Source organism: Antedon bifida, chromosome 11, assembly GCF_963402885.1.
Source record: "Antedon bifida chromosome 11, ecAntBifi1.1, whole genome shotgun sequence".
NCBI classification, from domain to species: Eukaryota; Metazoa; Echinodermata; class Crinoidea; order Comatulida; family Antedonidae; genus Antedon; species Antedon bifida.
In genome coordinates this window covers 1,169,444-1,186,324 of record NC_136236.1, presented here as the reverse complement: position 1 = coordinate 1,186,324, position 16,881 = coordinate 1,169,444, and the positions used below count along the sequence as shown (strand labels likewise).

General features: G+C 31.3%; 1 protein-coding gene across 1 annotated transcript in view; it reads right to left on the bottom strand.

Moving 5' to 3' along the window:
- The window catches only part of LOC144855527 (A disintegrin and metalloproteinase with thrombospondin motifs 9-like), a 58,204-nt gene that overhangs the window by 21,709 nt on the left and 19,614 nt on the right, over positions 1-16,881 (bottom strand). Inside the window, exons 4-10 of the mRNA XM_078713416.1 lie at positions 14,668-14,782; positions 13,256-13,424; positions 11,960-12,043; positions 10,558-10,670; positions 6,311-6,351; positions 5,419-5,524; positions 1,000-1,158 (exon numbers count right to left, since the gene is read on the bottom strand). Coding sequence (XP_078569542.1) covers positions 1,000-1,158; positions 5,419-5,524; positions 6,311-6,351; positions 10,558-10,670; positions 11,960-12,043; positions 13,256-13,424; positions 14,668-14,782 — 787 coding nt within the window. The remainder of the gene's footprint in view (positions 1-999; positions 1,159-5,418; positions 5,525-6,310; positions 6,352-10,557; positions 10,671-11,959; positions 12,044-13,255; positions 13,425-14,667; positions 14,783-16,881) is intronic.

Sequence of the window (16,881 nt, the reverse complement as noted above, 5' to 3'; positions counted from 1 at the left end):
TGCGAACAAGAAATAAAAAATAAACAATGAAAAAGTAGGTTTGCCAGTGAAAACAAGTATACGCAATAAATGAGTATAGCAACTTACAAGCTGTCTGTCTGGTAAAGTGTGGACAGACAAGTTAGCTCCAACCTAACCTACTTCTAAAGTATAATGCAACAGAACTTGGAGTAACCTACATTTAACTGGCAGAGAATCTCACAGAATGCCCCTGGAAAAATTACAGAATGCAACAAAAGGCACACACTACTGACTCAATAAATGAAAGAAATAACATAACTTGGCTTGCTTTCTTTATAAGTTAATTATTTTGATGGTTAGCTGTGTGTCACATATTTCCCTCTAATGACCTAATAAGCAGTATTAAGTAGGGCGTAATGCAGGTATTATTATAACTTTTAAAACTACCTCTGGGCTTGAAAGAATGTAACAAAACATGTTGTTTATAAAATGAAGTTTCCTTTTTTACAAAACCCTGGATGTTCATTGAGGCCTATTATACTTTTCAATTTCACCTTTCTTATATTCTGCTATTCACCTCATTGTAGTCTGATCTAAACCAATACATTAATGTTACCCTGGTATCTTTGATACATTAATGTCACCTTTATAACTCATTCTTTATGTTATATACTGTCCTATGCAACTATTTCATACAATTAATGTATCTCTCTTATCATGTTCTCTTTATACAATCGTATATCTCTCATCTTTAACACTCTGTCTGACCTATTCCATTACTTAACAATTTTTCAAAACAGTGATGTTTTGTTTTTTGCTCTTAAATTATTTAAGTAGTGTCTTTATTTATTTAGATAATCTTTTCTTTACATTTAAGTATTTAAGTAGTATATTTATTATTTTTACATTCTTCTACTTGAAGTAAGTCACGCTAGAGTGTATAAATGTTTCTATAGACTAAACAACATTGTTAGCCTATTTAAATCTATAACCCAGTTTTTATTAATCGAAAAGCATTAAATAAACATTATGACTTACTCAAGGAAGTCAGTGATAAGTTTCCTGCTACACCTCGACCACGTCCACGGGCTATTGTCATCGGAGTTTAGTGTTGGCGCCATCATGTTGTATTTCCCCGCCATGTGCTCGGGGAATTCTTTTTTACACTTAAAACTATCATCATGAGGTAGATTAAATCTGAAAAAAAACCAAGAATTTGTAAATTAAGATATTTGTAAATCAAGAAAAACGCTTTTTATGAATTTGAATTTTAACTTGACCGAATACTTATAAAGGGCAGAGGTTATATACATGAGTATATAGTTAAGTATACAATTCACAAATTGTTCAAATTAGAAACTGACATATTGTGATGCAGGAACTGGCTAAAATAACATGTAAAATTAGGACATCTGCCAGCAACGGTCAGCTGGTCAAAGTGTATGGCACAACCTGATAATTGTCAGCTGGACAAGCAGTGACCGATAGACCAGCACTCACACAGCATGCACATTAAAATGTTAGAAGCTGCCTACATGTTTTTCAGCTGTAGTGTACGGTCAAGCCTACACATATCCTAAACTGACCAGTGTAGTAACAGCAGGAACATTAAAGTATAGGAACTACCCTACAAGCTTTTCAGCTGTTACGGGGTGTGAACACGTTAGCACACCTGAGCAATCTAGTGCTCCCTCATAGCGGAACAGGGCTCCCTCTTGAGATCAAGCAGCTAGGTCAATCAGGGAAAAATGATGTGGGTCAAATCCAAGACTCACTGTAGTAGTTACTACTACTACTGTCTGTATCTCTTATTTAATGTACCTGATGATATTAATCTTTATGGTCAAAAGTGCTAGTACTAAACATTTGTATTTAAGATTCCTTAGATAATAAATAAAAAACATCATCTGCTAACCTACCTTGACCTAGAAGGCTCTAATGTTTTAATGAGTTAATAAGCGATTAAATGTTAATTAGAGCATAAAGACGCCGAATGTGGCACGCAGTGCGACAAACATTATTATCATCTACCTTCAATTGACTCAATGTGTGAAGTGGTCAAACCCCTACTGGCCAGTAAGGACATTATCATCATTGATTTTACCATTAGCATTGACCATTACATCATGTTTTGTTCTAGGACTCTAAAAGGAAATATGTTTAAAAAACAAAATGTCTACTCATCCATTTATCTAAGGCTAATTAGAACAGTTTAAAGTATTTAGATAATTAATAAGTAAATGCCTCTTCTTTGATCTCTTCCCTTAAGCTATATGACTTAGACATGACTTACACGCCTTGAGCACTCTTCAGTGGTATGTGCGCTATATAAATCTATATTATTATTATTATAGACATCCTACAACTAAAACCAATAATTACTCTTAAATCAAAATGGTCTAAATTACTTGTAATGTTTACTCATATACAAACTTGTTTATTTAAAAATTATTCCCAAGAATAGAAGGATTTTCATTAAAAGTTTTTTGATGAATATAAAATGGTTTGAATTAAGTTTGGCAATGGCAACAGACATCCCACTATTAAGAAAGATCCATGGAGTCAAGCAATAAAATAAACCCTGATCTCATAATAATAAACTTTACATTAAGTTTGGACTCAGAGTTTGGCCATGGACAATTAGATGTTATTCATTATCAATTTTAACCTTCATGTAAATTTATAAATAAGCAATTTTCCTTGATTCTAGATCTACTCTGAAGGTGGTATTATGAGAATTAATAATAAACATACTAGGTTGTACAAACATAGCAAATCAATCAATTGCACAAGAAAGATGGTGTAATATGTAAAGATGATATACTAATGATATGACATTATTTATGTATTTTATTCTTATTCTTATTCTTTTATTGCCAAATATAAAATACATGAAGAACACGAAATACACAAAAACAAAAGAACCAACTGAGTGATCTGGCAGGGGACACAAAAGCGAACCTAATCACTGTGACTTCAAGCCTGTGTTCCCCACTCACCCAGTTTCACAAGCAATGAAAATATCTTCAAAATGTATTTTATGTTAGTGATATTATAACAAATAATTTAAATAACTTTGAGGTAGTAGTAGGCTCTGCATAATTGACCATGGTATAGCCTTAAATTTAATTCTACTAATACTACTACCAAAATTGTTCCCAATTGTTTGAATTTCTTGGCAACATTATCACGCATGGAATTTTACAATTAAAAGAAATATGTTTAACTGGTTTTAAATCCATACCCTATGCCAAAAACAAACGTACAACAGTATGAGTTGAATCACTTGTTTTTTAATTAGTCTGATAAAATGGGAGGATACTTGTATAGAATTACTGAAAGGAAATCCAATCGCCAAGTTGGTTTGTTTATTTCAATTTAGTACATTTTAAGTGTTTTCTCTTTTCCTGAAGAGAAAATTTGAAGGACAAATTACGCCCAACAGAACAAATTTCTCATCATTCAGATAAAAAAAAACATTTAGATTCATAAAAATGAGAAAAACAGGAAACATGAAAGAAATGCAATGTTGACAGTTAAAACCCATATATTGTACTTTCATTGGAATTAATTTCTTGTGAAAGTTCACGACTTTAGTTTCATTTTATACCCAATAGTAAAACTTTCAACCACACAAAAAAACTTCCATCAAATTATGATTTAGTTTACTTGTTTTATTACTTTGACTACTGTAATTTCAGAAATAATAGCCAAATAACATTTCTTATAATTTTTTTTTATGTTGTGAACACCATTGTTTAATTTATCGCTTGATAAAACTTTTACCAAACAAAGCCATAAACTGTGAGATATGACATGAAAAATGTCCACAGTCTGAATGGTTTAGTTTACTTTGTGTTTATGCCAAGTTTAATTGAGCTATGAATATCACCTAATAACTTCGTCAATATATTTCATTTAATGTTGAGGTTATTGTTTGAATAAAAAGTTTATTCTATAGAAAAACAAAAGGTAGACTAACAGAATATATCCCTAGTAGAGATGGATTAATGAAATAGATCCCTAGTAGAGGTGGATTAATGGAATATATCCCTAGTAGAGGTGGATTAATGGAATAGATTCCGAGTAGAAGTGGATTAATGAAATAGATCACTAGTAGAGGTGGATTAATGGAATAGATCCCTAGTAGAGGTGGATTAATGGAATAGATCCCTAGGAGGAAAGGTGGATTAATGGAATAGATCCCCAGTAGAAGTGGACTAATGGAGTAGATAACTAGTAGATCTGGATTAATGTTATAGATCCCTAGGAGGAGAGGTGGATTAATGGAATAGATCCCTAGTAGAGGTGGATTAATGGAATAGATCCTTAGTAGAAATGGATTAATATAGATCCCTAGTTTAGTGGAGTACTAATGGAATATATCCATTGTACGATGTCAGCAATGGTGTACTGTAGACTGCATTAAAAATTAATACCCTGATAGTTCAGATTTTCTCATGCCACATGAACACAAGGGCATTATATGGAGATTAATAAAACTTGTTATTTTGTTGGCAAAGAGAATTCAGGGTGGCAAACCACAATGTATATTCTTGTACCTTCATGTGTGTGCATTATTCCATTGAAAACAAACAGTTACTCTTCGTTCTATAAATCTAATTCTAACAGATCTGTAAGGTTAATTCTAGTATGAGAACGTTTTACCAGTAATGGGTGTAACCGCTAACTAATATCCAGGGGCGTATGAAATATATTAAGATAGAGGGGTGCAAGCCTAGATGGATTTGGGATTACCTAGAGCTCAGACACCAGCATGGGGTAACATCTCAGTGGAATATAACACTCATCTGTACTAACAATTCTCCCAAAACTAATCTTTTTCTTATTATTATTCATATGTTTTACCAATTTATGTGATATATATATTATTTTTGTAATATGATTTGACATACTACAAGTTTAAGAATGTATTTACAGCCAACTTGGAATCAAATGTCTTTAAAAAAAATTATTTACAACTAAAAAAGATAATTTATAAAAGACAACCGGCTACTATGGCATTTTTTGGAAATCTACCAAATAAAAATGTCTCCTGAAGTTTCTTTTCTCTAAAAGAAACACATATTTAATGTTGCCAAATTTTTTAGAATTAGATCCCACAACATATATTTGTTTAGTAATAAATATACTACAACAAATGTCAACAACAAAAAAATGAAGAAGTTGAATAACACACTGTGACTTTGTGATTCTACAATGATTGTAATCTATGTCCAAGTTTGTGAACTAAATGCTGAACTAATACTTAAACATGTCCCAATTCGTGAGCTATAGTAAATACTGAACTAATACTTACACATGTCCAAGTTCGCGAGCTATAGTAAAATGCTGAACTAAATCTTACATATGTCCAAGTTTGTAAGCTTTGGTAAATGCTGAACTAATACTTACACATGTCCAAGTGTGTGAAATAAATGCTGAACTAATACTTACACATGTCCAAGTTCGTGAGCTATAGTAAATGCTGAACTAAGCCCGTTGTCTTCCACTATAGAGCAGCTTCTCTCTGGATCACATACAGTGCCTAACTCGGCTAGACCTGTCATTGGCAATATACAAACAGTTATAATATATATAATGATTGGAATTACTATATAAAATATTTAGTTTTACTGTTTATATTGCAAGAAGTGACCCATAGATATTGTGTTATTGTTTCTACCCAAATTCTACCAAAAATGTTGAGGAATCAAGTGAGGAAACACATGCTCCACATATGCTGTAACTACTGTTGCTTCCTATTATTGGCAAGCTAGAACAGTGTTATACACAGACCAAGCTAGAACAGTGTTATACACAGACCAAGCTAGAACAGTGTTATACACAGACCAAGCTAGAACAGTGTTATACACAGACCAAGCTAGAACAGTGTTATACACAGTTCAATTAAATTGATATAGAAAGAAGAACAACTCAATATTTTATGGCAGTACAGTACACCTTCCCCATTGCCTAACAAGATTCAGAAGTTTACACACACTGGGTGTAACACCAGAAGTTTACACACTGGGTATAACACCAGAAGTTTACACACACTGGGTGTAACACCAGAAGTTTACACACACTGGGTGTAACACCAGAAGTTTACACACACTGGGTATAACACCAGAAGTTTACACACACTGGGTGTAACACCAGAAGTTTACACACACTGGGTGTAACACCAGAAGTTTACACACACTGGGTGTAACACTAGTGTTTTATATTGAGTGTGCTCCAGTGTGTGTATACTGAATCCAGACAATGTGAAAGGAGTCTTGTAAGAATGTAGGCAGAGGTCCAATAAATACATTTTTCTAAATTTCTAATTTAAAAATGTTTTTACCAAGTGTTGCACAATCAGATGAAGAGCGACAAATATCAAGTCTGAAAAAATAAAAGGATTAAAAATCAAATAGAAAATAAATTATAAGGAATGAGAGACTACATAAAGATACATTAATGATATATAAAACATAATTATTATATTAAAGCAATTAAAAATATGCAGCTTACTGATGATAAATTAATGATATAAGATATTCTAATATAATACCAGTAATTCAATAAAATTGAATGAATTAGAAAGAAATAAAGAGCAGTACAGGTGTATATATTTATTGGTACAATATTTTTTAAAGCATAATACTATCAACAATTACTTTATATTTGTTTACAATATTTGAATACAATAAAATAATTAGTTTTAATTAATTACACAGAACTTGGGTTATTAGTAAAATATTTTGACAATTGGTGTCTTTTATTGAACGATGTTAAATGTCAAGTTCATTAATTTAAATTTAGATTATGAGATCATTTGTTACACTGTTTGGTAGTTAAGTATGAACTTAACATCATTAATAAAGGTAAAATCACAATTTTAAAGGCAATTAATGGGACATTAGATTCACTACCAAAGCAAGACACATACATCATTAGCATCCATTTTTTGTTGGTATTGTAAAAAGTATATTTTTAAAACTACAAAACATTTATCATTATTAAATATTAAAAACACAATTATTATCTCTATATGATTAGTACTGCAATAATTTATTAACATTAGTTGTTAAAGTTGTGATCAACTTTAAAGAAGCAAATTATTAAATATTATTAAAAAATTGGTTAAAATATGTCACATAAATTACAAAATAATGGACATTCTAAACAGTAATTATTAGATTTCATATGATTATTGATTAAATATAAATCTTATATATTGTCTTTCCCTTTCTCCTGATCTTTTCGATGTGCGACGACCGGCTTACATTATATGGTAGGTGTCTGAGAGCGCCAACTTTAACACTTTCATAAAACCATACATTAATTGATTGATGTATTGATCCGCATCAAGAATTTATTTATGATATACAATACCATTTTTTTTCAATAACTTTTAGGCTTTCTCTCTGTAATGTTGATGTGTACATTATTTAAATACTAAACACCCATCTTTACCCTTTCAGCTAGTATTTTTACACCTTACAATTTTGTAACTCCCTGGTGGAATCACTAACTTATATGGAACTCTCTGGTGCCATATCGGTGTAATAAATTGCATTTAATCTGTCAGCTGGAAGTTGACAGCTGGGGAAGGGGGGATGGGCAAGCTATTGATCAAATAAAGATTCTTAATCTTTTGAAGTAAACCATTAAATTATCTTAAGGCCTCTATTTGCCTTAAAGGAATTTCTTAAAAAGAGTTCTTTAAAAGCAATCAAAACTACTACTGACTAGTGACTACAATCCTGAAGCTTGATATGCAAGGAAAAGTGATCAGTATTTTTATGGGTTAAATTCTGGATGGTGGCCAGGTTTGATAGCCTGCCTACCGCTGTTATTCATTCATAATATATGCTGATAGCAGACAGAGGAAGGCATACCAGTTACCTGCAGTTTAGCATTAAATTTTATCTAATTGTAGTTTAAAGCTCTGCCTATACTATCAAACTTTATGTAACAAAAAAGAGTGATGATGTGCCAAAATATAGTGATGGTATGCCCAAATATGGTAGTGATATGACATCATCATGTGCATATATGGGCACATGACATTTTTTTTGTGACATAAAGTTTGATAGTGTAGACAGAGCTTAAGCTGCATAATGACATTTTATCTAATTGTCGTCTAAAGCTACATTATGACATTTTACTTAGGTACAGTGCATCATTGTCAACGTTCTCTACAAAGTGTTCTTTATTCTTTCACTATCTTTTGAGTTAATTTATCTTACAAACATTGTAAAGCATTATATAATAAAAGCAGTATTCTGATTTGACATTACGTACACAAGATTTGACTAAAAAATCAATCATCAAACATACATTATATACAACCGCAATTTTGCTTAAATTTTTCTCACAACTGAGATCCGGGATAACTCTAAGTTCACATAGAGTGAAAACAGAATGCCATTAATGTTCAGTATAAACAACATTTAAAAAACCAAGTCTTGTCCTCCTAAACCCCACACATCGTATCTAACTGCTGGTCTGTACTTAGTATACCTCAACTTCGTATCAATTTTAATAGAATCTGACACTAAGATGGTCATCAAGTACCCTTAAGCAATCGGCCAAATGTGACCTTTGACCTAGTATTATGGGATAATATTGCACCTTAGCAAAGAGGTTGACCTATGTGACTGATGTGTGTTATGATATGATTGAATGAAAAAGATCATCTTATGTGCAGTAGCCTGGGGGTCTGATGAAGCAGTGAGAGGTATCGTAGGTTCCTCGTGGGACTTGCCTAAAAAGTAAATTCAAACCATTATTTGGAACGTATTACTTGAAATGTAAGCCTATTGATGCATGCTACCACATTATTCTAAGTAAAGACCATATCAAAAATGCTATCCGATATTAAAGACCACATCACAATGAAGAGCAAATCAAAGTCCTCCTAACCTCAAAATGAACTATCATTTGGAATGTAAGCCTATAAATGCCACATTATTCTAAGTAAAGACCACATTAAAAATGCTATTCAATATGCAATAAATCAATCAATCTTCCTTCACTTTTTTTCTGTATCTTGTTATGTACATGTTTTGAAATGAAATTAAAAAAAAAATCATTCTTCAATTTCTTTTAAAGACCACATCAAAGTAAAGACTCCTGTGTGTTAACCACAAAAATGGATAATGTCCTAACCAAGAATTCAGGCCGCATCTAAATGGTTACATTTTTTTTTTTAAAAGAAGAATTTCAGGCTGGAATGAAACATGAATAAAAGACAATTTGAACATTGTAGACAACATTCTTCTTTAGAAAATTGTTTAAATTTAAATTATAAAATGAGAAACATAAAAACATTAACATTTTACAGAAATCTGTCAAATATTGGTTTGCTGTTAAAGCAATAACACAGAACTTGCTAGTGACCCACTTAAATGTAGAATGAATATAAAATGGTGTGATGGCAGCAGATGTCATATTGCCTTTATGATTTATCCCCAGAGAGAAGTTAACTATTCCTCTAGAAAAGGACTAGTAGGTCAATCTGGAGCAAATCGGAGTGAGAGGAGAGAGAAAGAGTAAAAAGCGTAAGAATGCAGTTTGGAAAAAGAAGGGATAATGTGTGTGAAGGGGTGTTTAAATTTTATGATCTATCACGATTTATTTTAAACCTTCTATTGAAAATGTTTCTGGGTCTAGAATTAAATGCATACTGTACTATAATTGCAATTTCATTAAATTTAATGAACAATTTAGAGTTTTAGTAATAACACTGACAAGAATTAAATACCTTACTATTGAGAGTTTTTACTGTAAGAGATTGCCAATATGATGTGCAAATATGAACTTTTTTTAATGCAAGCATCCACTAATATTGCTATGATGTAAAACACGCTGAATGAAATATGACATTCAGTGATTAGGTTGTCTTAGATACTATAGCTGTGTATATTAACATATACAGTGCTATGACATCCCAGGTAAGCCGTCAGAGGTTATCAAAAGGTCACCAGTAGGAGTGGGATACTTAGCATCACTTTACAATTTATCAGTTTATATTTTGTAGAAAATATTACATAAAAATCTGAAATTCATTAAAAAAAATACATATTGTAACTTAGATTTTAAAAGACTCTCCGAAATTTGCTATACTATGATGATGAATATAACCTTACTGAAAGAGTTCTTTATGCGAGTTATTGTGGTTCCTCAAGAAGTAAGTTATATAAGCGTTTGTATATAAGGATATAACTAAGCATCTTAAACTTAAATTACATCTACACATGCAAAGTACATAATATTATATTTTGTATTATAAAGCACAACATAATAAATACACAATTATACTTGATTATTAACATTGTAACAATTTTTATTGAAGCATTATTTTATTAGCTAAAACGCAAATTATTTAAAACTTACAGTTGAATTATCAAATACAATAAAGCGTAAAAAAGACATTTAATACACGTACCTGCTTCGGTTAAAACATAAAGCATTTCTAGGTTAAATCCAGAAAGCAGGGAGGGTGGTACACTGGCTTCATGCGTAGGAAAATTAACGCATTTTCTCTACGAATTCTCCTACATAATTTAAATAGAGATTGCCTACCTGCTAGCGAAGACTGACCTTGTCAAGAGAACCGCAGTGTCATGGTTCGAGTCCACCTTAAGTTCACGATTTTGCCATTCACAAAATGTGTTTAAGGTTGCCGGCGCATTTGATGAAACTGCTGGACCAAGCTGAGACAGAAAAAAAAAAAGGAGATAACATAAACGTCATGTAAAATGGTATGATATGATAATTATTAGTAAAAAATATATGTAAATATCTTTCATTTTTTATTAAATCTCAATACACAGATTATTTTTTAGCCTTCTCGTTCACTGAAAATTGTGTTCCCCACCCAACAAAAGTGATCATTATTACTGATATTCAATATACTATATAGACACAGGTCTGTAATTCTTCCATACATTAATTTTGAAGGTTAGCCTGAGTATAGGTCAAATCATTAACAAATTTCCTGATATGATATAACTGCAAATGAGCCTAGTAATTAGTTTGTCTCCATTATGTCTTGGGAGTGGAACATTCCAGTAATCATGTGTCAATTTGTTATAAAAAGAAATTTAAAGTAATCAATTCAAATCATTTGTCTAACATAGAAGTGTACAAAGGTTATTTACTTAAAGGAGAAGGCGAGCTTCTTTTCATCTTTTAATCTCTCTCCCTCACCACTGTACTTATAGTGCAAAATTGATCAACTATATGTTTAGGCAGAGGTGGGTTGTACAATGCACCACTTAAAAATCATATAAGAAAGGGAGTCATTTAGGCCTACAATGCAAATAAACTACCCACTTTTTAACCCTTCATTGAACTTGATTTATCCCTCCTACAACAATGTGATGCAAGTTCTGTAGAATCTTGTTTTTACGCATTTACAATGATTACACCCCAGTCTCCCTCTTTTAAACATCAGAACTAAATGTTAACTTAACTTTACCTCTATACCAATTCCACATCTAACCTTTTGACCCAGCAACTACGAGATTAATGAATTATACTCCTATTAACAATATGTGACTATCATTCCAAAATATATCTTAAATTATTGTAAATTACAGTTTGTATCTGTCTAACAGGAATGCAGTGTGTTAGTTTCCGATATCCAAATCCTTTGGATTTAGTAGCAATAAAATAGCTTCCTAAATAATTGCATTTTAACATTTTTGAGTTAATACTTGGCTTGATGTCACCTGTGAGTTGTAGTAACAAATTCTGTTCCGTGCGGACGGTTAAAGTTTTAGAAAGGTTGTCAAACATCTTTCTTTCTTTATTATCCATACAGAACAAACAAAACAATACAATATTGTAAATATATAAATACAATGGATAATTGGAGCTGGAGATGAATGAAATGGTGCGTCAAAGATATTCTGACAGTGTGAACACTTTACAAACATGGTGCGTCAAATATATTCTGGGGGTGTGAACACTTTACAGTTAAGAAATCAATGACACTTACTCTCTCATTTAATAAAACTGTTAACTTTACAACCACAACATTTATATTGTTTCCAATTGTAGGATGACGAAAAACACGATTCACCTGGAAAACAAAAAGAAATCAATAAAGATTTTATTTCTTTAAAGTTGCGATTGATGATTTAAATGTGACATCATAAAACTGCCATGTACTGGGTTCATCAAAGTATGCCACAGTGGACTTGTGTAATCAGTTATCGCCAGTCATGCATATTAATCAAAAAGTTATAATATAATGATTACAAATTTTAATGACAAAAATAGGCTGTAAGTGGAAAACGGAGATAAACAATCTGTTTCATCGTCGGAAACTTTCACTCAGAAAACAAAAATGATTACGTATCTCTCATCAGCACCGCAGGCAGCCACTTTTATAATTTTATTTATTAATAGCATAAATACAAGGCACGAGACTTTGAACAAGATAAGATATAATTGTATTATGATAACGACATGTTTAATGTAACTTATCCTTAAATTATGCCAATTATAAGTTTTAAGTAAAACTTTTTAAAAAAAGAGAAAAAGTGAGTGAATTTATATTTTTAGAGCTGCATGATCAACCAAGTGGGGCAGGTTGAGATGGGGTTACAAGTTTATTTTGATCAAACTTGTAGATACTAATAATGATGTTATCTTGTATCTAAAAAAGTCTCCTGGGATAAAAGGTACTAGGAAAGCAATCGTTAAACCAACCCCACTCTATTCAGATTCGGTATGATGTTAAATCGAACCAGTATTATATTTGTGTTTTTTTAACTTTATATAATTATATACTTAAATAAGGTGTATTGTAATTATTATTTTAAAAGAACTTTATAGATTAGAGATTATATTAGGTTAATTCCAATATCTGATAGATTAGACAGATAACCTGGTAATAACCCGTAAATGCAATGAACTATGATACTTTTAAAATTGTTGTTGTAGACCCTGGTTCAATTCCAACACTAAGTAAACAACAAAATAGCAATCAAACCCTTCTCCCTCTCCTCCTTACTTTATGACTCTAGTACGGACAGTTTTAAAAGTTACTGTACATTTCTGACAGTTATCAAAGAATTATTGTTATATCATCCCTATTATTAAAGTGTTTATTGTAAAATGTAGTAATTAATGTGAAGAGAAACGGTACCGTTCTACATTTATGTTTATCCGCATGGAATGTTAGTAAACTCCAGCGCTACACTCATAATAATCTCTATGGATCCAGTGATCTGAGACTGTTGAAGATGTTTTGGAAAAATTTTAAACAAAATTACGATTTAATACTTACAACAGCCATAAGGGTCAGGATGTAAAGCTGTAAGTTGTCGCCATGGTAATGATACATTTTTGTGTCTGCGACAACATTTACTTCTAAAAAACGTTCATAGGATATTGACCTTCTGTTTCTGATGTGGTTGTCTTCCTCTGTTTCGTTAACACGTTCACTTTTTCCTGCTCTGAAACACATGATACAATTTTAATAAGTTAATGAAAGGATCACACTCGTGATTGTCAGCAATAATCTCAGTAAGGGCTGCTATATCCTACAAGTTGTCATTAATTAAGATGGTCATTATTGTAAGCTATTAACTAAATCCTTCCTCAATAAAGGATGACTGAAGGACTGGACAACACTAGACAAGATATGAAGGAAGCAATTGCATTTCCTCTATTCACTTTTCAAAAGGTAAACTTCAATCCAATAAATTGCTGATAAAACCATTTATATACTTGGAATAATTTTCAAAAGGTAAACTTCAATCTAATAAACTGCTGATAAAACGATATATATACTTGGAATAATGAGGAAACAATTTCCAACAATTAGAGCCTCTTATTACCAGGTCAACACCCATTCCTATGACATTCCCATGAAAGTTCAAAGATAAATGAACATCATTCTCCTTTCTTGAATTTGAGGAAGAAAAGTAGATTATGAAAACCAATTTTTTTATTTTTCAATATGTAACTTTATTCGCACAAATCAAATGTTTCCCCAAGTTTTCCCCTCGAGTTCTGTCTGGTTGCATATTTGTGTCATGAAACAATGAATATTAAATATAAACACAAGTTTATGCATTTGAATAGATGACATACACACAAAAACTTGTAATAGAACATAGAAAAATGAAAGACTAGTGGAAAGCAGACTTAACATTGATAGTTTAAACTAGTTGTTTACGTCCAACTGATTAGCCTAGTAAAAGAACAAGTAAATGGCTAAGTAAATGATAGCTTGGTCAAGGTATTTAACTGTTTGTTGTTGAGATAATTCATTCAACAAATCCTAAGGATTAGTGCAAGCCATTTTAAGCCTCGTTTTGATCCTTTAATCCAATTTTAATCTTGATAAAATTCTTCTACCACATAAAGCTACTGACAACCATTAGTTAATTTTGATTTCAATCTATCGATGTTTTGACAATTTAATATTCTTAAAAATTAAATTAGGAACCATAACATAAGTTCTATGTTGAATTTGTTACAAATCTGTTTCAATTTTTATTTTCGTTTGAAGTTGTGGTATTGCCTTTAAAGGAAAGACAATTGGTAACATATTAATTCAATGTCTTCTAAAGCTCTGTCTACACTTTCAAACTTTATGTGACAACATTTCTGATATGCCCATATGTGACACACGCTGATGTTATATTACTACTACAATATTTGGGCACATCACACTACTTTTGTCAAACTTACTTTTTTGCTAAAGTTTGATGAAGTTTGTTAATCTGACTTGCAAAACCACCAAGGCCATCATCTAATTTTAAATCTTCGCTCTCAGAAGTTGAATCTAAATTTTCATCATCGTGATCTAAAAAAACAAATTTAAAACGTTGATGCACAAATGATAAAAGTAATAGAAATACTGTATAATAATAGTCTTATAAAGCGCTTAATACAATGTTTCTAAGCGCTTTATACACAAAAATGATCCATAAAATAACCTAAGATAACCAAAAAAGGAGGAAAGGAACATTAGGCATATGAAATTGGAAGCTAGTCATGGGTGTATCCTATGGGAATTGACACCTCTTCCTCAGCTTTTTATAAGTGCATGCCTGGATCCACATAAGTACCCCTTCTCACCCTGATCTTTGCATACCCCCTACAATAACTGCAACATATGATATATATAATATAATATTATGACTGAAATCAGATAATTGAAAAGGAAGGGAATAGTCAAGGCTAAGATCATTTGTGAAGTCAAATTCATGTCCCCTGGCACAACTAACAACAGGCTGTATTTTGTATTCAACTGTACCATAAATCAACCTGATAGATTTTTAAATTATGTTCTAATAAAATATATAAAAGAATAAGCATTGTTTGTACAATAATAATTCATTGTCCTTGCAATCATTAGGGAATGTTAGTAATATGAGCCAAATGTAACTTGATCTCATAAGCTATATAACAATTATATTAATGTGCTTATGATTTGTGAATGTTTATTATGCTAATGAATGGGGCTGTTGAAAGGCAATACTGTCCACAGTCCTTCTACTCTTATTGCTTATCCTCTCCCCTAAATAATATCATTTGGAAAACCTTCTCAAAACAAGAAATTAAAAACTTTCCCAATACAACTTATGTACCTAATTATTTTACTGAACAAATTTGGCGTATTTGAATAGGGACTAATTCAACATTGATTATGTTTTTTTCATTGAGAATTTAGTTATAGAGAAATTAGTTTCAGGCATTAAATTCTCAATGAACAAGCTAGTTTCCTTTTCTGTTGAGCAGAAAGATTTGATTAGATTTTGATGATTTGAATTTATTTGGAAAAAACAAATTCATAACATTACTACTGAAATTAATGACAAATATTTATTATATAGTACTGTAGTAGCATAGTAGTATGCTGCTGTATATATGAGAAATATTTATTTATGATTGAATGTGTGAAATCACAACACAATTATAGAATGTTCATTTAATTGGATCAAGGCTTTATCTAGACCTTCACTACAGTTCTTACATAATAAGCAAATATCATTCAATATAACTTGTTATTAGGCAGATTAAATAAGTCAAACAAATGAACACATTTCAAAGAATTAAGAAAAAGCCTTGATTCATATTAAAACTGTTTACAATTCTAGAAAAGTCTTTCAATTTATTAAAAACATTGTTAATTGTATAGGCCTAAGTGTTATATTCTATAGATTTAAGACACTCAACATTATGTGGTCAATCTTCCCCTGTGGGGACTATCAGGGTCAAGGCTAGTGAGAGGAAACTTTTTTTAGAAACCCACAATCTCTGGCAGAGTTTGGACAGAATTTAGAATTTCCCTAATTGACAGAATTTAAAACTTGCCCAAATTGACAGAAAAATGAAAATGAAAAAGCTGAAAACAGTCTCCAAAATAGAAGCTATGCTTATTTAAAGATCGAGAAAAGTAAAAAAAAAAAGTTAATCACATAAAAGGTTGTGTATGATGATCAAAAAATAAGTTTAAAAACAAACTTTCAGTTAATAATTAATAAAAAGCCAGTCTACCTTGCAAGTACCGCATTAGTATTATGGCGCCTAAGTATTGGCGTTAATGAAGTTTCCAACACAGTTGAATAGTTGAACTTAGTCTGACCTTGAGGTACCTATACAAAATAGTGCATGCCTTATGAAATAGAAGCTGGCTTAATTCAAGATCAGGGTGATAATGCCTTGATCAGGGTTAACTTTCATACAAGCTTCCTATACAACACTACAGTAGTAGTAGTATATATATGAGATATTATCAGAAACACTCATGTAATGATTCAAGATTTTCAGGTGACAACGCGTCTATTAAATAAAAAATTAATTAATGGTGTTGTTATTTTCAATGTCAATGGAATATTGACAATAACATGATGACAATGTCTGACAATGAGTTTGTGTTGATTAATAATTTGTTATAGT